This window comes from Podarcis gaigeae (genome assembly GCF_964106915.1).
Source record: "Podarcis gaigeae genome assembly, chromosome: 6".
NCBI classification, from domain to species: Eukaryota; Metazoa; Chordata; class Lepidosauria; order Squamata; family Lacertidae; genus Podarcis; species Podarcis gaigeae.
The window spans coordinates 33,995,925-34,019,587 of NC_139682.1; the positions used below are offsets into that span (position 1 = coordinate 33,995,925).

General features: G+C 43.0%; 1 protein-coding gene and 1 long non-coding RNA gene across 2 annotated transcripts in view; one reads left to right on the plus strand and one right to left on the minus strand.

The window, feature by feature from the left end:
- LOC310847881 overlaps positions 1 to 23,663 on the minus strand; it is a 256,151-nt gene that overhangs the window by 193,292 nt on the left and 39,196 nt on the right. The window lies entirely within an intron of this gene.
- The window catches only part of TSPAN2 (tetraspanin 2), a 69,400-nt gene that overhangs the window by 25,747 nt on the left and 19,990 nt on the right, over positions 1 to 23,663 (plus strand). The window contains exon 2 of the mRNA XM_083746067.1: positions 399 to 501. Coding sequence (XP_083602193.1) covers positions 399 to 501 — 103 coding nt within the window. The remainder of the gene's footprint in view (positions 1 to 398; positions 502 to 23,663) is intronic.

The window sequence follows — 23,663 nt, forward strand, 5'->3', positions numbered from 1 at the left end:
GAGGGAGTGGGCTAGGGATGTCACCAGTTTTTAACCAATCGGTATCGTGCACAGCCAGCTTCTGCCATAACACACACACTAGTTTCCCCTGAGTTCAGTTAATGAGAAAAGTTTAGATTCTAAGTGAAAAAAAGCAAACAAACCTGAGAGCATTTATGAAGTTATACATCAAAATGTCTGTATTCATCCTTGTTAGCACAGGAATGTTAATAGTTTTGGACAGAGACAAATGTGTGTAAATGCCAATAGCAATCTTTATACTGTAGTCTAGCATGTGAATTTGGAATCATCTGCTCTGGGAGTTTCCAAGGAGAAATAAGCAGTTGTTTGCAGATTTTCTGTGCTCACCATCTCTTCCTTTAGCTATTAACCTTTTGAATTTCGTTTTGCTTTTCCAGTTGGCAGGCTCAGCTGTCGTCGCGTTTGGGCTATGGCTGCGGTTTGGAAACGTATTAAGAGATTTAGCGACTGACAAGACCTCTCCAGAATACATTTACATGGGTAAGTTCTGTGTAAATACTGACTGTGTAAAGATAAGTTTTCTGCAACCTTCAGACCAAGAAACTGGGTACCTAAATGGCATATTCTTCCACGACACACTAGTGGAACCCTCTGACAGTTCTCTCTCTCTCTCTCTCTCTCTCTCTCTCTCTCTCTCTCCTCTTAGTGTCCACATTTACAGTCTGCTCTCGCTGAGCAGCAGTAGGAAAAGAAGAGGGAAAGGCTGGGAGTGTTGGCTCTTTACTGTTAAGAAACACACATCTGTGCAATGTCAAACACACAGCATAGTAGAAACAATGTTTATGATCACAGGGGTTTTCTATGCTAGCAATCCCTTGCTGGCAGATAAAAAAATCCAAATTATATTACTGTAAGTACTGCAACTTAGACAGTTTGCAAATGTTTGCTCCAAGCTCCATGACCCATGGTATTTCTTTTTTTTAAATGTATTTTTATTAATATTTTTTTATTTCAACTCTTCTCGCTGCTGCCCCCCTCCCCACCACCACCAGAGGAATAGAGGCCGTTGTAGCCTGAAGTGGAACACCAGTGCATGAGAAGGGCTTCTTAACTCTTTCCCTCCACACAATATTTCAATCGAACCTCCCACCCTGCCCCCCCAGCTGCTTTTACCCCACAAAATAGAAAATATAGGGGCACTCAATGTGGTTTTTTTTTATACCTATAGCTTTCTCTTACGACAGGGTGCAGAACTTTTCTCTGCAAGGGCCACACTCCCTTTCAGCAATTTGTCAGGGGCCACACATCAGCGCTGGGTGGACCTGAACCCAGTGATAGGAGGAGCCAAAGCTAAAAGTGGGCAGCCACCCACCTTCGCCACTCACTTCCTGCCATCTCCTTTTCTCTCCCATGCCCGCCTGCCTGTCTGCCTAGCAGCCTGCTGAGGAACTGAGAGAGAGATCTCTCCCTTGCTAGAGATCCAGGCTCATTTCTGACAGGGGTTTTTTCACTTCTTCACTTTCTATTGCTCTTTACTTTGTCAGATTTCCCCTCCCATTTTCCCCACATGAAATTAGGCTGTGTAAAATTAGGTCCTCAGTTTCTTACTGCATTTTAGGATTAACCAAAGGTCAGACTCCGGAGGAAGGAACTGTTATCTTTCTCCTCACCCCACTTGTAGCAGATGGTGACTATGGGCTTATCCCCACCTCTGATCGACCCCCCCAGGAAAACCCGTGCTTTGGCGCTGAATCAGAACAATGGGCAATTGGGTTTTCTGCAGATTGCTGTTTGTTCCAGTTTAGCACCAAAGAGCTGGTTTTCTAGGGGGAAGAAGCAGCACAAAGGCACAACCTCTCAGACCCATGCCTAGAAAGCGGGGGACAAACAGAAAACCACTTGGGCCTCTGTTTTCTAGGATAAGCAGAAGTGTGGGGCGATTCCTAAGTTGAGCTCTGTTTGGCTGAGATTGGAAGGACCTGTTGGAGTTTTTTAAACTTTGAAACAGTTGATTAAAAGATGGACAGCTTTTTGAACAGAGCAGGAGGGGAAAGACAAGCTAGTAAACTGGCATTCGTTTGCTAATTAGCATATCCATCCAATGGGTTGCCAAGGAAAGGGGAATCCATGCAGAGACCCCGTGTCTTACATTGTGGATTTGAATGTGAAGTGATCCACATGAGTAACATCCAGAAAGCACAGTCACAATACGTGGGCTGTGCCAAAAAGGCATTTGAATCCAGTTATTTTAGAGTTTTTTTCCATTTGATGTGGATCTTGTGACAAAATTTTATTGTTCACGCTTGTTTCATCCTTATCCAGTCCCACATGTGTAGGAAGGAAGGAAAGCACAAGCTTGCTTGCCTGGCTGGCTGTGTTAACTGTCAGGGCAAGAGAAATACTGGCAAAGCTGAACTTGTGACAAGGCTGAAGTATCACAGAGCCTCTGTTATTCCTTCCCGAGGGCTGACATCTCTCCAGAGAGCTTTAAGTGTATCTCACAGAGTGAGGAGCTGGCCCAGAGCCCGGTGTTTCAAGCACAAAGAACCTGAAGTAGTACACAAGCCAGAATGTAGAGTGATTGGCACCTATTTTGTATCCCCTTGGGGATACAATTGTTCAGCAAGGTTTTAGTTAAAGGGGGAAATAAGAACTGGATTCATTAAAAAAATCTTTCTTCATGGAACTGTTAATTCATCCAAGAATCAAAATGCCTTCAACAGGAGAGGCCCTGCTTGTGGTTCCACTGGTGGTGGCGGTGAGGTTTGTTGCACATGACAGGGCATTCTTGGTGTTGGCACCTTACCTGTGAAATCAGGTTGTCCCAATCTAGTTCAACAACACAATTTGAAAACCTGAATGACTGGTGTTGTGACAGTATTATCTGCTGCTATTGTTATTGATGAGTATTTATTTGGTGTTTTGATGCATTGTTTTATGTTGTTAGCCACCCTGTGCTCTTGTTTTGGGAGTAAGTATGGGAAATAAAAATGACAATCTGAGAACCGCACAAATTAATGTAGGGCTCCTTTTCACCAGGTAGGGGGGAGGCGGGGCACATTGATGCACGGGGCACATTGATATACCAACAATATTTCAATATCAAGAAATGTTATTTGTGTCGTGACATCACTAAAACGTGTCTATACATGTGTGAATACAACAGTTGCGACTGTGCCACCCGTTAGCCGTTGGCGTTTGACGAGGGTAGGTGTGTTTTTAGCACGGCTAGCTAAAAAATTACGTGAAATGTAAAAGTGTTCCAACACTGTTTTATGTCATTTACGTAGTTAAGATTTTAAAATACCAAAGGTAAGTTATTCCACTCAGTAATCAGGATTACACGTGATTTTTAAATAAGTTCTGTGGTTTTATTAATAGTTGTTAGTATTTTTGAAAATGTCTGTTGGGGCACTTTGATACACTAAGACACGGGGCACATTGATAAATCTAAAAGTGCCCCACTAGTGTACAATAGTGCCCCAATATACAAGTTTGCATGAAATCTCTAAACTCATTAAATTTGAAACGGAAACAAAACTGTTGTTTACTACATGGCCAAAGTCATTTCTAAATATAATATGACTGAATATCAAGTGTCATATCTCAGGAAAAAACCAGGATCTTGTATGTTTGTTTTCCCCGTTGTAGAAGATAAGGCAAGTGTTGATTTCAAGGATGTTGCTTTGCCGTTGCCAAAACCAAATTTCCCAAAGGGCACAACTCGAACATCATCTCTTTATACTTTTTCTATTGACTTAAGTGGATATAATGTGCAACTAAATGTTAAGTAATTATCTTATTTTTATAAGGATTTCGTTTAAATCACTGTTTTTTTACTAACTAATGTGAGTTCTTATACTTTTTAAGTTTTTGCAAAGTTTTTTTTTAATGGATAGGTGTTTGAGGAAAGATTACTATAAGTTTTGATGTTTTGTTAAGAAAACCTGCCATAAAGTCTATGATATGTGTGAAACACTGTTAGTTTTGATACGTAATTTAGATTTTAAGTAACAAATTGTAAGGCTGATTATTATCTCTCAGAATAAAAATTGGTTTTTCATTAATTTTTTGCAAATAATTACCATTCTCATACAATTTACGCATTGTATCAAAGTGCCCCGTAGGTGGGGCAGAATGATACAAACTCCCCCCCCTTTTTTTTTACTGAAGTCATTACATTCTCACTATCTTCTAACTTTATTGGTTCTTTTGATTGCTATTATAATATTGATTAGTTATGCCATGCATCAAGCCAATTTTTTTTTATTTTATTATTTGACTCATTTTTTGTTACATGAAATATGAGATTAAATTTTTCTGTATCAATCTGCCCCACTTCCCCCTATATAAAATGTGTTTAAGGCTTCAATCACATACCCACCTACCTAGGAGTAGGCCCCACTGAACTCCTTGTTACTTGCTTTTGAGCAGACATCTTTAGGGTTATGCTGTTAGCCTGCATTTCTGTTGATATTTTGGTCCCACACCCTTATGTGTCTGTTAGTACATGGGTAGGCAAACTAATCTGGCCCAATCGCCTTCTAAATCCGGCCTGCGGATGGTCCGGGAGTCAGCGTGTTTTTACTTGAGTACAATGTGTCCTTTTATTCAAAATGCATCTCTGGGTTATTTGTGGGGCATAGGAATATGTTCACCCCCCCCCCCAAAAAAAAAATATAGTCCGGCCCCCCACAAGGTCTGAGGGACAGTAGACCAGCCCCCTTCTGAAAAAGTTTGCTGACTCCTGTGTTAGTACATCCCAAATCTGACCTCGATGTGTAAGCGGGGGGGGGGGGAGGGAGGGAGAGCTGTGTTTCAAGTAACATTTGCTATAGGAATTTGAGGCAGGCCATGTTCATTTGAACTAACCTTTAGATAATCCCAGAGGTTCTTATATTTGTCCTATGTCCCATGGATCTGTTAATGTAAACAAGTGGATCATTTCCTAGCTTTGCAGCTTGACAATACAGAGAAGCATATTGCAGTTTGAATAAAATTCCCTCCAGTTTCACAGGAGCTTGGCAGTAGCATTCAGTGTGGTACAGTGAATCAGTATTTATGGTATGGTCAGATCTGGTTCAGCTCCTGCTGAAATTTTTGCTCAAAAATTATGGTGTATTAGAGGACAAGCAAAACAAGATTCATTTTCAATTATATGTATATGTATATGTGTATATGTATATATATGTGTATATATATATATATATATATATATGCAGGTTTTGGTGTCCTCGGGTGTCTTCCCGTGTAAAAGTTGGGGTGTCTAGGCGACGTTTCGACGAGGTCTCACTCGTCATCTTCAGGCTGGTGCTTTCGGCTTCTTGTTACTGGAACAGAGCGGGATCTCAATGTTTGAGTTCCTATAAATACTGTAGAGGGGGTGTGGTGTCTAGCCTCCAATGTTCTGGGCAGAGAGGAAGTTCCCAGGCTAGTGTGCCTTTTCTTCTTTTGTTCCTTAATTACTTGAGAGATACCTTGAGTGATTTCTTGAGTGATATCCTGAGTACCACTTAGGTGGGTCATTAGGTGTGGATTAGTTGCTAAAGTCTTTGTGTCTTGACCTCTTGAACTTTGTGAAGAGTTTTCCTGAGAAGATGGCTGTATTGCACTTAGTTGTGCTTTGGCTTGGCTTCGTGTATAGGGGCGAGCTGTGGTTTTGTGGCTTGTGTCAGCCAGATCTGTGTAGGGATTGCAGGGGGGTGCAGCATCCGGAGGTGCCACCATGGACTGGCTACTGGATGGTGTCAGTAATTCATCTGTGGAGAGGGTCTGGGTTTGGGTCTGGTGTGGTTGATTGGTGTTGGCGTTCTGTGTGCCTCTGGATCTGGTGTCAGTTTTTGTGGGGAGGGCTAATTTCCAGATGTCTGGCAAGCGGGATGTGTCGTCACGCTTGTTCATGTTGTGAGGGTGTTTCTCTATCTCGATGGCTTCCATGATTATTCTCTTGTGGTGATGTTCCGTGTTAAAGAGCAATTTGGAATCTGCAAAATTAATTTCGTGTCCTGTTTCTTTCATGTGTTGGAAAAGAGAGGAAGTTTTTTCTTCTTTTTTGACGGCATTCTTGTGTTCTGCGATACGTGCATTTATTCGTCTGTTTGTTTGTCCAATGTACGTGGCTGGGCAGACTTTGCAGGGTATTTCATAGATCCCTTGGTTTTCCAACTGGATTTTATCCTTGGGGTTTCTGAGGATATTGGCTATTTTTTGGTTGGTGCAAAAGGCTGTTTTGATATTGTGTTTATGGAGGATTTTGCTAATTTTATCTGTAGTGCCCTTGATATAAGGAAGGAGGGCCATGCCATTGTTTTCTTCTGTGTCTTGGTTTTTGGGGGGTGTTTCCTTTTGGATTAGCTTCGTAATCCTGTTTTGCTGGTATCCATTGGCAATTAACACATTTGAGAGATTCTGTAACTCAGTTGTCAAGTGGTCTTTGTCAGCCAGGCGTTTGGTTCTGGAGATGAGAGTCTTGGCTACGGAGTTTATTTGTGCAGGGTGGTGGTGTGATTGTGCATGTAAGTAGCGGTTGGTGTGTGTTTTTTTCCGGTAGATAGTGTGTCCTAGGGAGCCATCAGGTTTTTTGTAGATTAGGACGTCAAGGAAGGGAAGTTGGTTGTTGGCTTCTATTTCCATAGTGAATTGTATTTTGGGGTGTAAGTTGTTGAGATGTGTGAGGAAGCTATCCAGTTTTTCCTTCCCGTGTGGCCAAATTACAAAGGTGTCGTCAACATATCTGAGCCAAAGTTTGGGTTTGTGTTCTGACTTGTCTAAAGCCTTATATCAAGGGCACTACAGATAAAATTAGCAAAATCCTCCATAAACACAATATCAAAACAGCCTTTTGCACCAACCAAAAAATAGCCAATATCCTCAGAAACCCCAAGGATAAAATCCAGTTGGAAAACCAAGGGATCTATGAAATACCCTGCAAAGTCTGCCCAGCCACGTACATTGGACAAACAAACAGACGAATAAATGCACGTATCGCAGAACACAAGAATGCCGTCAAAAAAGAAGAAAAAACTTCCTCTCTTTTCCAACACATGAAAGAAACAGGACACGAAATTAATTTTGCAGATTCCAAATTGCTCTTTAACACGGAACATCACCACAAGAGAATAATCATGGAAGCCATCGAGATAGAGAAACACCCTCACAACATGAACAAGCGTGACGACACATCCCGCTTGCCAGACATCTGGAAATTAGCCCTCCCCACAAAAACTGACACCAGATCCAGAGGCACACAGAACGCCAACACCAATCAACCACACCAGACCCAAACCCAGACCCTCTCCACAGATGAATTACTGACACCATCCAGTAGCCAGTCCATGGTGGCACCTCCGGATGCTGCACCCCCCTGCAATCCCTACACAGATCTGGCTGACACAAGCCACAAAACCACAGCTCGCCCCTATACACGAAGCCAAGCCAAAGCACAACTAAGTGCAATACAGCCATCTTCTCAGGAAAACTCTTCACAAAGTTCAAGAGGTCAAGACACAAAGACTTTAGCAACTAATCCACACCTAATGACCCACCTAAGTGGTACTCAGGATATCACTCAAGAAATCACTCAAGGTATCTCTCAAGTAATTAAGGAACAAAAGAAGAAAAGGCACACTAGCCTGGGAACTTCCTCTCTGCCCAGAACATTGGAGGCTAGACACCACACCCCCTCTACAGTATTTATAGGAACTCAAACATTGAGATCCCGCTCTGTTCCAGTAACAAGAAGCCGAAAGCACCAGCCTGAAGATGACGAGTGAGACCTCGTCGAAACGTCGCCTAGACACCCCAACTTTTACACGGGAAGACACCCGAGGACACCAAAACCTGCATTCCTGTACCCGTGAAAATCTACGAAAGCATATATATATATATATATATATATATATATATATATATATATGAATGATTATAACAATATTCAAATGCCTCCTGTGAAAAATGCTATTTGGAATTCTTAAAAACTTTTTAACTTTAACTGACAATGACATAAGACCTTGAGAACAATATCCTGATATTTATGAATAAAACATTTTTTTTTAATGTTACTAGCCCCCAACACCAATAATATCATTAATATATTTCCAGGGATTGTGAACAACACAACACAAATTCATATTTTGTATATGTGTATGTTTCATCTTCATTTCCATTCAGTATCTTTTCTTTTATACTTCATTGTTGTATGTTATCGAAATATATCCTGTTGCTTAAATAAATGGATATCAAAAGAAAAATAAGTAGGAAAAGATACCCAGGATTGGGGAAGTAACAAACTTACTATTTTAAATTTATCCAATTGGAGGCCTTTAGGTCACAATGTTATCAAGTCGAATGCCCATGTTTCTCAGTTACTATTCCTTATTAAACTACTTTTTTTTTATGTCCCTCAGTCAGAGACTCTGGAGGTAGCTGAGGACATATTAAAACAATAAAGTGATAAAAATTTAAAACCGGATAAAAGCCCCCCTAAATAATAAAAGAGATTTTTATTGCAGCAGTGGCAGTGAAAATCAGCAATAAAATCATATTCCATTAAACTTTAGAGAGATTTTCAGCTGTCTCCCAAAAGCAGTAAGAGCGGGCGCCTGACAAATTGAAATGGGTATGGCATTCCCCAAGGGAGTGTTTCCAGTTCAATTTTGATAAGATTTCTCAGTAGGAAGAGGGAAAGAAAAAAAATTATACAATCTAAAGAGAAACCAGAGTACAGAAAGAGATATAATCTTTTCAGAATTTCTGTTACTTTTGGTAGAATACCCATTCATGAAGGGTATAGAAGAGTCAGAGTAGTTAGAAAAAGGAAGACATTTTCCCCTCCAGCAGGGGGGGCCAACTTGAATAAAATATTGGGGGGGCAGGTAAGCCCCCACTGATATGCACACCATTTGAATGGCAATGCCCATTAACATGGGGGGAGGCCCCCTCAAGTATTGGAGAAACAAAAGGGACCTCTGCCCTTTCGAGTTGGCTCCTCTGCCCCCCCTCCCCTCGACCCATTTTTTTGTTAGTCATGTTATATTATTTATATGTGTGCAATTTTGCAACAAGAAAATAAAGATATATTTAAAAACAAAGAACGGCGTTTTGATTTATAGAGTGCCCAACTGCCTTTGTAAAGGACTCAGTAGGTAAACAAGCAGTCATGCTTCTCAGATGGGAAATGGTACTTTTCAAATGGGTCTGATATATTTAGTCAGGCACAGAGACAGTAATAGTGTGTCTTATGTGGTAGAGTATCTGCTTCCTGGTCAGATGCCCACACAGTAGAAGTTGCTCCCAGTAACAATCACCACGCAGAAGCAGAGAACGGTTGCAGAAGATAAGACTCAGTAAAACAGTTCTGGAAGTAGATATATACAGCTTGTAGGTTTTTGCAGCTACAGATTTATACAGAAGTACAAAGTATCGCCATCACTATAAATACAGTGGTACCTTGGTTTGCATACATCTTGGTTTGCATATTTTTTGGATTACAAACACGTCAAACCCAGAAGTGTGTGTCCCGGTTTGCAACCTTTTTTAGGATTACAACCCAATTTGGGGGGGGGGGGATTATGAACAATTTTTTTTTGGAGGCCCCATTCGCGAAACTGCGCCTTGGGATACAGCCTGTTTTGGTTTACAAACAGACCTCCAGAATGGATTATGGTTGTAAACCAAGGTACCACTGTAAGTTCAGCTATTCAATATGTAATGTTGGACAAGTAACAATGACTATCGGTCAGATTAACCAGACTGACAGCACGGAGCTAACATGCATTAACCACAGATATAGTGAGGGCACTAGGCCGTCACCATAGCAACTGGGTTTGCTGAACTTGCACCTGCAATGAGCTCATCCATGGGATGATTTATGCTCATGGAGGAAATTGACCCCTTCTCGTTTCCAGGGGTCTCATTCCAGCACTTTCCAGGTTTGACTTCCATACTCTCTAGGCAGGACTGGGAAACATTCTTTGAAATGCTGGAGAGTTCCTATCAGTCAGTGTAGACTCATTGCTTTGACTCAGTATGAGACAGCTTCCTATGAACCTATGTTGTTAGATCCCCATTTAATTGTGCTGTGGAAAATAATAAAAATTGGTTTATAGGATGCTGTTCAATAGCACACCAACTGGTGGACATTTGGCAAAAAAGCATCATTGCACATGTGAACTTTTCTCTGTCAAAAACAATTATGTAAAATTACCCTTGCAATTCCACAGTACAACTAGGGCATTCGATGATGATGTTCCTAGATTCCCAGATAAGTGTGGCTGGCCCAAGGCCTTAAAGTAGATTAGATTAGTTTACAATTTAGACTAAAATTTTTGTGCTGGTTATTGATCCTGATCGCTGGTTCTAGAGTTGTCATGTTAACAGTACGGCACCAAGGACAGCTCCATAACTCATGGGTGGATGAAACCCATGGGAAGGCCATCTACACTGGTGTTACCCCAGTAACTTTGAACTGTTGTTGACATGCTGTACTGTCAAGGGTGTTCCAGTAGTCTTGGGCACATCATGTAGGAAAGACAAAGGCTGTAAAAGTGGTTCACGGGATAAAAGTGCAAGCGGAGTGAAGTATCAGATGGGGGCAGCACACTTTCCTGGTAAGAGTTTCTTCTCGTGTTCTAACCCTTTGCGTTGCGGCATTCAGAGCCATTCTCCTGGTTTCGGATTCAGCAGTACCTTTCACGAAGGCATGCTCCTCTGGAAGAGCTCTGTGTGGTGTTCTCAGGTCCATTAAAGCTGGCAGCTGTAGTTTTCCAGCATGAGAGGGTTTTGTGGTTTTGTGGTTGTTCTCTTCGCTGGGGCAGCTGCTCAGGAGCCTGGCGGAAGAGAGGGATTCAGATAATCAATGTGACAGGGAGATGTAAATCTGTTCAGTTACATTAAATATCCCTCTCCCTCGCTTGTTTACGTTGGCAGCCGTACAGATCTTCTTTGGCTTTGGACAGCTAGGCGCCTCCAATGAGATCGGTCCAAAGGCAGTGCTTCATTGCCTTCTTTGGGCATCCATCATCTGCGGGTGGGTGCTGGGCAGCGGAAGAGACACTTGCTTCCAAAGTGCAAGTACCTTCTCTTTCCATTAAGAATACAGCATAATGCTTTTGTGAGAGATTCTCTTTGCAGTGGTGCTGGCTTCCCTGAAACAAACCTCAGAAACTAAGCTCTAATCTGGAACTCAACCTCATGTGAGGTGTAGATTCTGGCTGTGGCTGCTTTTTTGGATGAAAAGGAGCTGAAGTTGGAAGCACCTTTGCACAACTTTGCTCTCCGCAACCTGACTTTCAGTTCTTCCCCTTAGATTCAGGGATGGGGAACCTGCAGCCATTGAGGATTCCACCTCCCATCAGCCCCAGTCAGGGATGATGGCCAATAGTCAGGGATGATGGGAGTTGTAGTCCAGCAGTGTCTGGAGGGACCACAAGTTTTCCACCCCTGCTTTAATCCGAAAGGGCAGACATTCTCCAGCAAGAAAATGAGTCTTGTGTTTCCATGTTGAACCATGACGTTGCCTTGAATCAACATGCTTAAAACCTAAGCAGAAGTTTGTAAATGACATGGTTAGTCAGGTCTCCTCCAGTTTTACCTAGAGAACCAGGGCTTGTAGCAGAGTCTGGAGCAACATTAATTTCAACTATACAACTCATTGTACACAGGAATTGATGTGCACTGAATTTGCTAACAGTGCCTATTTTGTCAGGAACAATACAGCCTGATTTGCTCAGAAACTGGCTCTCACACGCTGGCTGAATACTGAATGTTGAGATGTGCTATAAATGTGCATTGCAAAACCTTTGCGGGAAACACACATTTTACAGCCAGTATGGAAAAGGCTTGCCCACTGTTAATATAGTAAAAAGCCTTCGTTTGTTTAATATAAGCAGGTTTAGCTATTTTCCTTGAAGGGCATGTTGGGCAATGCCTGTAAACTGAAGACCGAAAGGCTGGGTTATCCAAAGGAAGGGGAGTGCTGCGAGAATCAGGCACGTGGGGTTTAAAATGTGAAGTTAGTTGCTGCTGCCGCTCAGATTGGCCTATCCAGTATTCACATGGCCATTTGGAACTCCTGGCTGGATACCTCTCCTTCCTGTCTACAGCTTGTTTATGGAGGGATTTTCCTGGATCTGCAGTATTTTTGACTTTATAATCATTGGTAATTACAGTCCTGTACTTTCCACTGAGCTGGCTTGCGCCTGTCGTGCAGAATCCCGACTCTACCCACAAGCAGGCCTCCCCTGCCCTCTTGGAAGGATCCCTCCCCTGGCCTCCCTCTCAAAGCCAGGTCACTGCTCATCTTTTCCATCCACCGACTCCGTCCCCTCAGCAACAGGCAGGCAGCTGTGCTAACAGCTCCAGCGTGTGCCGTGGCGCAAGGTGCAGGCCCCAGCCAGGTGGGCTGAAATTCCACATTGCTTTTGTGCTAAATTTACAGCACAGGAGTTAGGCTGGCAGGAAATGCATCTAAGCAGCACCATAGAAACCAAACTATTTGATCCCTGCAGAATCTATCCACCTGCCATCTGGGTATGAGACAAGATGTCAGCAAATATAAACAAACAGCCAGCGGTAAGGAGGGCAAGTAGCCAAAGACTGAACTGGTTATATATAGCCGTGGCTCTGGTGTTCGCATGCCTGTCTGCAAAAGTGCCAGCGCCTTTGCCATCTTTCATAACTTTCACAGCTGATCTAAACCGGGGCATACATAGCGTTGCTACCCATTCACAATTCTTGTAGGCTGTTCATGTTTCAGTAACAACAGAGACTCTCATGATACTTTTGAAGACTTACAGAGTTATGCAGCAATTCTATATACGCTTATCTGCAAATAAGTCCCATTGAACCTGCAGGATAGCTCCGTCAGTAGAGCACAAGACTGATTCTCATGGTCATGGGTTCAAAACCCACGTTGGGCAAAAAGATTCCTGCATTGCAGTGGGATGAACTAGTTGAGCCTCATGGTCCCTTCCAACTGAACAGTTCTATGATTCTGTTCTTCTAAATAGGATTGACTTCTGCATGGATGTGTACAGGATTGCACTGTGATCATGGTATAAGATTTTTTTTATTTTTATTTTTGTGGCCCACTGGTCAGCTGTATCATTTGGCAGGCTACACACACACATGCAGGTACAGACTGGCAGGGAGTGTAGAGAAGTAAAGCAATAAAGTCAAGCTGCCAGAAAATCTTTCATGTTTCTGTGCACAACCAAAATGTGTACAAACGTAACAATAGCCACCCATTCGCTGGCATAGGAACTTTATTTAACATATTCGGAAAGAAACTCCCAATCCTGATGAAGTCCAGATTTAATAATATCAAACCTGCTGATAAACCCCCATAATTGAACAATGCCACCTGATGTCATAGCTATGCTGGTGTTATGGTACAATGAATGGCTGGACTGTCCATAAATTGCAAGGTTAAAAGGTGACAGCTCTAGGTTTACAGTGGAAGCTATTTGAGAAGAACAAGGGGGTTCTTATCCTGATCATATAAGTGCTTGAATAGGTTATCTGGGATATCTTGTTGCAACTCCATGCTTAGAAATGCTCTGCCCACTAGCATTCAACAGAAGCCTGTTCTGCATGCCCCTGGTCATCCTCTGTCCCTTATCCTATTATATATAGATGTGCTGTGTTGTTGTTTTTGTTGTTGTTTAGTCGTTTAGTCGTGTCTGACTCTTCGTGACCCCATGAACCAGAGCACGCCAGGCACTCCTGTCTTCCACTACCTCCTGCAGTTTGGTCAAACTCATGCTGGTAGCTTCGAGAACACTGCCCAACCATCTCGTCCTCTCTCGTCCCCTTCTCCTTGTGCCCTCCATCTTTCCCAACATCAGGGTCTTTTCCAGGGAGTCTTCTCTTCTCATGAGGTGGCCAAAGTATTGGAGCCCCAGCTTCAGGATCTGTCCTTCCAGTGAGCACTCAGGGCTGAGTTCCTTCAGAATGGATAGGTTTGATCTTCTTGCAGTCCATGGGACTCTCAAGAGTCTCCTCCAGCACCATAATTCAAAAGCATCAATTCTTCGGCGATCAGCCTTCTTTATGGTCCAGCTCTCACTTCCATACATCACTACTGGGAAAACCATAGCTTTAACTATACGGACCTTTGTTGGCAAGGTGATGTCTCTGCTTTTTAAGATGCTGTCTAGGTTTGTCATTGCTTTTCTCCCAAGAAGCAGGAGTCTTTTAATTTCGTGGCTGCTGTCACCATCCGTAGCGTGTGCTTAATTGCCAAAATGAGAGAGGTGCCTGGAAGTCATGCCCATTTCTGTAGATTTTCTGTAGGTTAGAGAGAAGTAGCTGTGATTTATTTAGTGGTGAAGAAGGGAAGGGAAGATACTCTGCGCATACCCAGAAGCACCTCATGTCTTATTATTGTTGCATGTGTTTTAGGGTCAAGCACTGGTATGTGAGTTCAGGTGTCTGCCGGTTACCTCATTGGTGCGTATACCTGATTTCCAATCTGTTCGGGAAATAGAATAGCCCTGACGGTTACCTTTAACACACAAGAAGCAGGGCATGAAAAAGTGCTTAAAGGCAAAGGGCAACTTGTGCGGGAAATAGCTTATATATTCAGGAAATCAGCAGAGAAGGGGCATTAGGTAATACAAAGTTGGGTAATGGGATAAACAGTGTCAAATCAGCTCCTAGCATTAATCAAACAAGGGCTGGATTTGAAGATGCTTTTGTTTCAATGTGATTTGTGGCATGCACACAACAATTCTCCTTATCCAAGTGGCAGCCTGCACCTCCCCCGCTTCTAAATTAGGATTTTCCCAGTCTCTGAATAATCTGAAGAGGAAAGAAAACCCAATATTAAATTGCATATTGGACACATTTGTGTGGCCAGATTTTTTCACATACGTTGAAACATTTCGCTGGGTGCCATTTATCATCATGCCCTCTACTTCCATTTTGCATGTTTATGGTATTTATTTATTTATTTATTTTAAAGACTCTTTTATGCAGAACTGCTCTTTTATAAAACAGCTGCATTAAAAATTAAAATAAAATTTGCCCTTGCAGGTACATGAGGTGGGGAAGGAAAATGGGAGGAAAGGAAGCAGCAGCCTTTCATGTGAGTGACTCCAAATCCTTACCAGGCTTAGAGCAACACACACATACTTTAATTATTATGTTTGACTGCTCTTTTGTGCAAATATTGAAAAACTTATAATAAAAAATATAAAAGGTTCATACACACAGTAAATTGACCTCAGGTTTCCTGGCTTGGAGTGACACCACATGTTTAAAAATTACTTTTGACCGCTCTTTTGTGCAAAACTGGTCGATTGAAATCTTGTATTTCAAAAATAAAAGAATTTTCTGTGACTACAATGGAACTCAAGTTTCCAGGACTTGTGGTGGGCAAAAAAGTACTAATTGAAGGGAGGGGGTAGCAAATAATAATAATAATTTATTATTTTTTATTTGTACCCCACCCATCTGGCTGGGTTTCCCCAGCCACTCTGGGCGGCTTCCATAGAAACCAAAAATACAGTAAAATATCACAGATTAAAAACTTCCCTGAACAGGGCTGCCTTAAGATGTCTTCTGAATGTCAGATAGTTATTTATCGCTTTGATGTCTGATGGGAGGGCGTTCCACAGGGCGGGCGCCACTACCGAGAAGGCCCTCTGCCTGGTTCCCTGTAGCTTTGCTTCTCACAATGAGGGAACCACCAGAAGGCCCTCGGCGCTGGATCTCAGCGTCCGGACAGAACGATGGGGGTGAAGACGCTCCTTCAGGTATACTGGGCCGAGGCCGTTTAGGGCTTTAAAGGTCAACACCAGCACTTTGAATTGTGCTCGGAAACGTACTGGGAGCCAATGTAGGTCTTTCAAGACCGGTGTTATGTGGTCTCGGCAGCCGCCCCCAGTCACCAGTCTAGCTGCCGCATTCTGGATTAGTTGTAGTTTCCGAGTCACCTTCAAAGGTAGCCCCACGTAGAGCACATTGCAGTAGTCCAAGCAGGAGATAACTAGAGCATGCACCACTCTGGCGAGACAGTCCGCGGGCAGGTAGGGTCTCAGCCTGTGAACCAGGTGGAGTTGGTAGACAGCTGCCCTGGATACAGAATTGACCTGTGCCTCCATGGACAGCTGTGAGTCCAAAATGACTCCCAGACCACGCACCTGGTCCTTCAGGGGCACAGTTACCCTATTCAGGACCAGGGAGTCCTCCACACCAGCCCGCCCCCTGTCCCCCAAAAACATACTTCTGTCTTGTCAGGATTCAACTTCAATCCATTACCCGCCATCCATCCTCCAACCGCCTCCAGGCACTCACACAGGACCTTCACCGCCTTCACTGGTTCTGATTTGAAAGAGAGGTAGAGCTGGGTATCATCTGCATATTGATGGACACCCAGTCCAAACCCCCTGATGATCTCTCTCAGCGGCTTCATATAGATGTTAAAAAGCATGGGGGAGAGGACAGAACCCTGAGGCACCCCACAAGTGAGGGCCCAGGGGTCTGAACACTCATCCCCCACCACCACTTTCTGAACACGGCCCAGGAGGAAGGAGTGAAACCACTGTATAATAGTGCTCCCAGCCCCTCTAGACGGTCCAGAAGGATGTCATGGTCGATTGTATCAAAGGCCGCTGAGAGATCCAGCAGAGCCAGGAAACAACTCTCACCTTTGTCCCTAGCCCGCCGGAGATCATCAACCAGCGCGACCAAGGCAGTTTCAGTCCCATGATGAGGCCTGAATCCCGACTGGAAGGGATCCAAATGGTCCGCATCCTCCAGGCGAACATTGAGATAGATTTTTGGAGGTCCTGTTTAGAGGAAGGCACACATATAGAAATCATGATCTGCATACACATTAACACCCTAGTTAATGTGCAGATTTCCACTGGATGCCAGATTCCACCTCTGGTTCTCTTTCTACCTCTTCTCGCTGAATTTTTGAGCAAAGGGTCATTGCTGCAGAACGTATGAGATTTATGCCTAGTTTCCTGTGTCAGTAACTTTGCACCTGTGTAATGTGATCTGCAGTGCTGGAGGTGATAATGGACTAAATTCAAATCTGCCTCTGTGCCTCAGCTTCAGCTTCCATTGCTTGTTTTGCACCTGCTTTCAGGAATTCCCCCGTGGATTTTACAGGCAAGCAGCACTAAAGGGACGAGCCACTCTGTTGTTTTAGCATTAAGAGCCAGCTGCCTTAGATTTCTGTAGGGAATTGCACAGCTCCAGTAGACAAGTATTTCACATAAACAGAAGTAGCAGCTGAGAATATGGGAATAGCCTGAAATGGGTAGTGGGGGGCATTGGTCAGGACATGGGTTCAGTTTCATAATTACCTGGGTCTTGATGAGGTTGTCCACACTACAGTCAGTACAAAGCTCCAATTTGTCTTACGCAGTGATTATGAAGTCCCCCATAGTCCTTGAAGTTTTATTCTCTTTTTAGTGTTCTGTTGGGAGCCGCCCAGAGTGGCTGGGGAAACCCAACCAGAAGGGCGGGGTATAAATAATAAAATTATTATTATTATTATTATTATTATTATTATTATTATTATTATTACTACTACTCCTCCTCCTCACCAAAGCCTAAGCTAATGCTGTTTTTACATGTACAATGGCTATTCCATACAAAAAGGGGTTTCCAGTTCCAACTGTTCCCTGTTTCTTTGTTGATGATTTCTTCTATTATAGGGTTAGTAATTGGCGTTCTTATTATGCCGCAGTTTTTATATCGGTATCAAATTAATTTTAATTTGAGCAAAACAGAACACTAATTATTACCACCGCTAAAGAACAAAAACATGTACGTAAAAGCCAAAAGGCACGTGTGCTTGTGTGCTGGAGGGTTGGGGAGTTGTTGTTGTTTTATATATTAAAAACACTTTGGCAAGAGTTTGTCAGTGTGGTGTAGTGGTTAAGAGCAGTAGTCACGTAATCTGGGTAACCGGGTTCGAGTCTCCGCTCCTCCACATGCAGCTGCTGGGTGACCTTGGGCCAGTCACACTTCTCTGAAGTCTCTCAGTCCCACTCACCTCACAGAGTGTTTGTTGTGGGGGAGGAAGGGAAAAGGAGATTGTTAGCCGCTTTGAGACTCCTGAAGGGGAGTGAAAGGCGGGATATCAAATCCAAACTCTTCTCTATGCACATAAAACCCGTGAAGAAATGTGTGCATGTTATGCCAAAATGATACAAAGTAATGAGTGGTTGTAAAACACATAAATACGCACAAACCGGGTGGAAAATAGGTTTGCCCCATCTGCAATGACTTGGGAAGAACAATACAATTGTGGTGGGAGAGGGAGAATCTTTGGTGGTATAACCAGTGTTTTTTTCTGGCGGGATGCAGGGGGACGCATACCCCTAAATATTTTGCGAATCTAAGTTTGGCCTCATTGAGGGGCAGTATTTCAATAAGAGTAGGAACTTAGAGTACCCCTAAACATTTTTTTTAGAAAAAAGCACTGGGTATAACCACTATAATCCGGAGTGATATGATTCTCATGAAGGGTTGGGGAAGGGAGAACAGAAGGGAAAAGAAGTACAGTGGTACCTCGAGTTACAAATGCCTCAGGTTACAAACTCCGCTAACTGGAAGAGTTACCTCGAGTTGAGAACTTTGCTCCAGGATGAGAATGGAAATTGTGTGCCAGCAGTGCAGTGGCAGCAAGAGGCCCCATTAGCGAAAGCATGCCTCTAGTTAAGAACAGTTTCAGGTTAAGAACAGACCTCCGGAATGAATTAAGTTCGTAACTAGAGGTACCACTGTAGTTGGTAAGTTAGCTCCAGGGCTGGCATGCTTGTCCCCGATCCTGGGGTCTTTCAGAAGAACAGGAGGAATTTGAGTCCGTACCTCTTCTGATATGCCCCTCCCAGACCCTCTTTTAACCCTCTCCTGTTTCAGAGCCCTAACTAGGGATAGGCAATGGTGGTAGTCCTTTCTGCAGTGGCTAGGAGGTAGCTTCTGATAGCAGACCTCCCTCTTCACCCACAGGGAGGGGATCCATAAAATCCTAGGCCCCTGGTACACTCCCCCAGGGACTATAGGATTGTGCCCTGAAAAAGTTTCATGGAATAAATTTATTTTTCAAGAAAAAGAGAACATGTGTTAGATAACAAAACCAAGTTGTTCCAGTGCTAGATCTTTATAATATGTATTCCAATACATATTAATAAACGCATTTCATTTGCCTGCCTCAGCTAAATCTCCCCCCGTATGATTTTTGTTACTTTCTATTCCAGCATTGTCAATGTCTTTTTTCCCCTTTAATGACTCAGAAATAGATGCACAAGAGTCCATTTTCCTGTATTTAGTCCAGAGAGATTTTGTGGCCGCTAACAGCATTTTCTCTCCATTACATTTAACAGGATTCAAGGCACCAAATTTACTACATGGCAAAACAAACAAAAAACCAAGTAGTCGTTTAAAAGATAGACACTCAGTATTGCTGAGATTTTACACCCACAGTCGCTAACTCCAAGCTCATGAGCCTGAACCGGCCCGCAGGCAAATGCTTCTGAATCTGACACCATAGGTTTTGGCAGCAGTAGCAGAAAGAGGGATGGAGGGAATAGACAGAGAATTGAGTGGAGTCCAATGCTTTGCTGGGAATACAAATGGCCCCTTCCCCAGCCATCATGTTCATTATTAGCTAAAAGGAGAGGGGATCAGCTGAGGCGAGGGCCTGGCTGTTTCTGTGTGCCCTGAGTGTGAATGTGTGTAAGGGAGAGTGTACGATTGGGGGGGGCACACCCATTTTTAGTCACATCCAATGTGGGCTGGTGGGACCACCACCACCAAACACACCCCAGCATTGGCCAAGGTTGAATGTGGCCTTTGGCCAAAACAGGCGAGCTATCCCTGTTTTCCACAGTTCCACCACGGATGAAAGAAATCATTCCCAGCATCCTGACGTGTTTAATATTAAAAAATGATAGTATGGTATACGCTCCTAATGTTTTGCTACGGTCAGTGACCATCAAGCAGCCCTTAACTCTGAGCTACTCATTTGTATCACTATGTCCCTATGTCTCGGGGATACCAGGTCTTGTTCTTTTATCCATTTTCTTTTCTTTTCAAATAATATTTATTAAGTTTTCCAATTTAAGCCAATTTAAGCCACATTCCAATAAAAGCCACATTAAAAACATTCCAAATTATAAAATAATCAAACAGTCCAAATATTATGCCAAATTATAAATCTTTGTTTGGCTTCCCATGCTCTGCGGTTCTAATTATCTGATAGATATGAATGTCCTTATCATTATGTCATCATTTTCATGAGTCGGCCCTTGGCTCCAGTTTCCACCTCTGTTCATTTTTTCACAAGGATGCAAAGGTCATAATCACACATTTGGAAATAAAGGGATTGCAGCTGAAAATACTGGGGATAAAGTGGCTGGTGACTAGCCAGGATTTCTTTAAAAATCCAACATGGTGAGGGAAATAGATACTTGCAATCAAATATTTGTATGCAAACAGCCTCTTTTGTCCCTACAGAGAAAAGTCACCAAGATTATTTAGATTAAAGGATTTGTGTCAAGTGGCAGATGCCATAATCTTTATACATGACCTGCTTGAAGTTTTTTGCATTTCTGCCTGAGTCGTCTTTCCATCTGGTTTCATTCTGTTAGAAGTCGCTAAATGGTTCAGCTGTGAAAGAGAGCAACAGTGGGAAAAGACAACAGATCAGCCATGTGGCTTTAAAAAATCAAAATCTGGGGCTTTTTTTCAGCCGGAACTCAGTTCCAACACCTCTCAGGTGGGCGCCATTGCCATTATAGTAGAACAAGGGAGGTGTTCGTGGTGAGTTCTGACACCTCTTTTTCTAGAAAAATAGCACTGTCTAAATTCATTCATCAAATTACATAGAGGGTTTATTAACTGGTATATATAATTTCATTGCATTTCTTGAGGTTTTGCCCCAAGACAGGGACTTTAAACATATCAGACCACTCTTCCCTTGTCCAGGACTTTAGCAGCACCCCTGACCGGGATCATTACTTTGTGTAATTCTGAGCCAGGAACCCATCTGATTATAAGCCATGCAGAGAACTCGCTTCTGATTTGATGGTGCAAAATAAACTCTGCAAGTACATAGGAAGCTGCTTATACTGAGGCCGGCCATTTGTCCATGTAGCTTAGTACTGTCTGCACCAATTGCATACCGAAATCCAGGGTTCAGTTGAGAGTCTTCCCAATTCTACCTGGAGATGTCAGGGACCCTTGGCATGCCCAGCACATGCTCTGGTACTTAGGTAAAGCCTGCCCCCAAACTTGCTTGCAGTCTGGTTTCTCCACCAACACAACTTCTATCTTCTTAGATTCAGTTCCAGCCTGGAAAAGAGGATACTCTGCACTCCTTGAAATGCACACAGAAATGTGCATTATGTCTCATGCACACAATGATTAAGCACCATTATAGCTGCCAGTGTCTGTTCTTCTACTTTCCCATAATGGAGAGAAGGGCTTCTTTTCAACCTTCTGCTGTCGTGTGGAGACCATTCCATGTTGTGTTTATCACCTGGTGACATTTTCATGTGAAGCAGCTCACCACAGGGATCATCCAGTTTTTTCCACTAAGTTACTTCATGCATCATAAAAGATTTGTGGCGGCAGGGTGAAATCACCTGCTCTGAGTGTCTTGCTATGCAAATCAGGCCATTTTCACCATGTCTTTCTGCACCACATTGAGTAATTTAAATTAAACCAGCCCTCAATAAGGGCACAAAAGTTCTTTAGAGAACAATAAAGAAACCCCCCAAATCCATTTTAATCCTCTGCTTTCTCTAGTTTAACATACAATGAAGCATGGTGCCTACTACAGATACTGCGGTCTGTTTTTTGGAAGCATTGCATTCCAAATCCTAAATCATTTCTTAGGATAAATATACAGCAGTAACAGAGTAAGCATTTGCACAATATTTTATTATGATTGTGGATTGTGTTCTGATTCCATAAAAGCTTCCAAATGCTATTGCAGTAAAAATAAGAGAGTAGAAAATTGAATTTCACTGATGAGGAGTTATGAGAAGAGAAAGGAAGGGTGGACAATTGTCTAATTACTGTTTGTAATTATCTTGAACTATTTACTTCCTGAGTTGTAATTCAAATGGGAGGAGACTTAATTTCTCCTTAATATCTGGCTAAGTAGACTTGTCACTGGGAACCTTATTTATGGCTCTGAACATGACCAATATTCTTGATAATTAACCCTGAAAAATTACTCAGTAAAAAGAGGAAGTTTGTTGCTGAGACAAATATTCCAAGATACTGGTCACAGTTCTCTATTCTACATTACCAGCTCCCTGCAAACCTTAGCTTCATAGCACTGCCATGAAAAAAACACCAATATATAAAATCACAATTAAAACAGGCACAGAACAATCAACATGATTATGCTGAATCTTTATGGCTGTCTTGATTGTTCATGTCTATTTTCACTGTGCTGTATTGTCATTTTTATTGCATGATCTAATGACAGTTTTACTGAAATTTCTTTGGGGTAGAGCAATCCAAACCCTCCTTCTACCAGTGTGTGTGTTGCATTGCACAGAGGTCTCCCTCCACCCAGCTCTCCCTACAAATCTGACCTCCTGCCAGCTCCGTGCAGTCCAAGCTGCCCACCCTCTTGGGGGGGGGGCATGGTGCTCAGCCTGCCTGGGATCCTAAGCTTGTCTCACTATGGCAGAGGCATCGGGCCTGATCCCTGTGCCAACCAGGAGCTGATATAGCAGTTGGGTCTGGACTGCCCCATCCCACATTCCGCTGTGACCGCCATGAGTGTCACGGCTGTGGCTGTGACCCCATTACTCTGCAACGCCCCATCTGCAAGGAGGTGGGAACTATATTTCTCATGCTTCCAGGTGCCTAATGGGATTGGGGGGAAAGTCAGAACAGATTTAAGGGATGCACAGGGGGAAGAGGTAGAGCTCAGTTGCATGAGTGGAATCCTTGAGCCGACAGAATGAAATACAGTGGTACCTCGGTTTAAGAACAGTCCTGTTTACGAACAATTCAGTTTACGAATTCCACAAAACTAGAAGTAGTGTCCCAGTTTGCGAACTTTACCTCGGTCTAAGAACGGAATCCAAACGGTGGAAGGACACCGGCAGCGGGAGGCCTCATTAGGAAAAGCGCGCCTCAGTTTAAGAACGGTTTCGGTTTAAGAATGGACTTCCGGAACGGATTAAGTTCGTAAACCGAGGTACCACTGTACTTGGAGCTACATTGGATACAACTCAAAAGTAGCACACAATTAACAAAATGACCACGAGCACATTTAAACTAATGAAACTTACAAGTATTTTGTTTTTACTTACTCCCAAGTCTAATTTGTGTTGTGTAGATGGAAACTAAGCTTCATTAAAAGTTTCTGTGGATGTTTCCCTCCAAACTTACATAATGATGATACAGTAGATATTTTCAAAATCAGCCTGAACATAAACCACCATAAGCTCCCTGTCTAGCAAAGAATTGTCTGTTCCCAACTTGGGCTCTTTTACAATGGTAGCAGTCACGGACTGTTCTGGAAAGGAGTTACATCATTAGGCAGGGTGTTATTGGTGCTGTGGGGTTTCAAGCGCGTTTCACGCCGGCTGCATAAACAAGTAAACTTCCTCTGAGGTTAATTATGTTGCAGAACACTGGCTGAAGGTTTGCATGTCACCTTAGAGACAGGACCCCGAAGAGGAGACGGAACAAGCAATGTACAGCTTGCCTGCCTG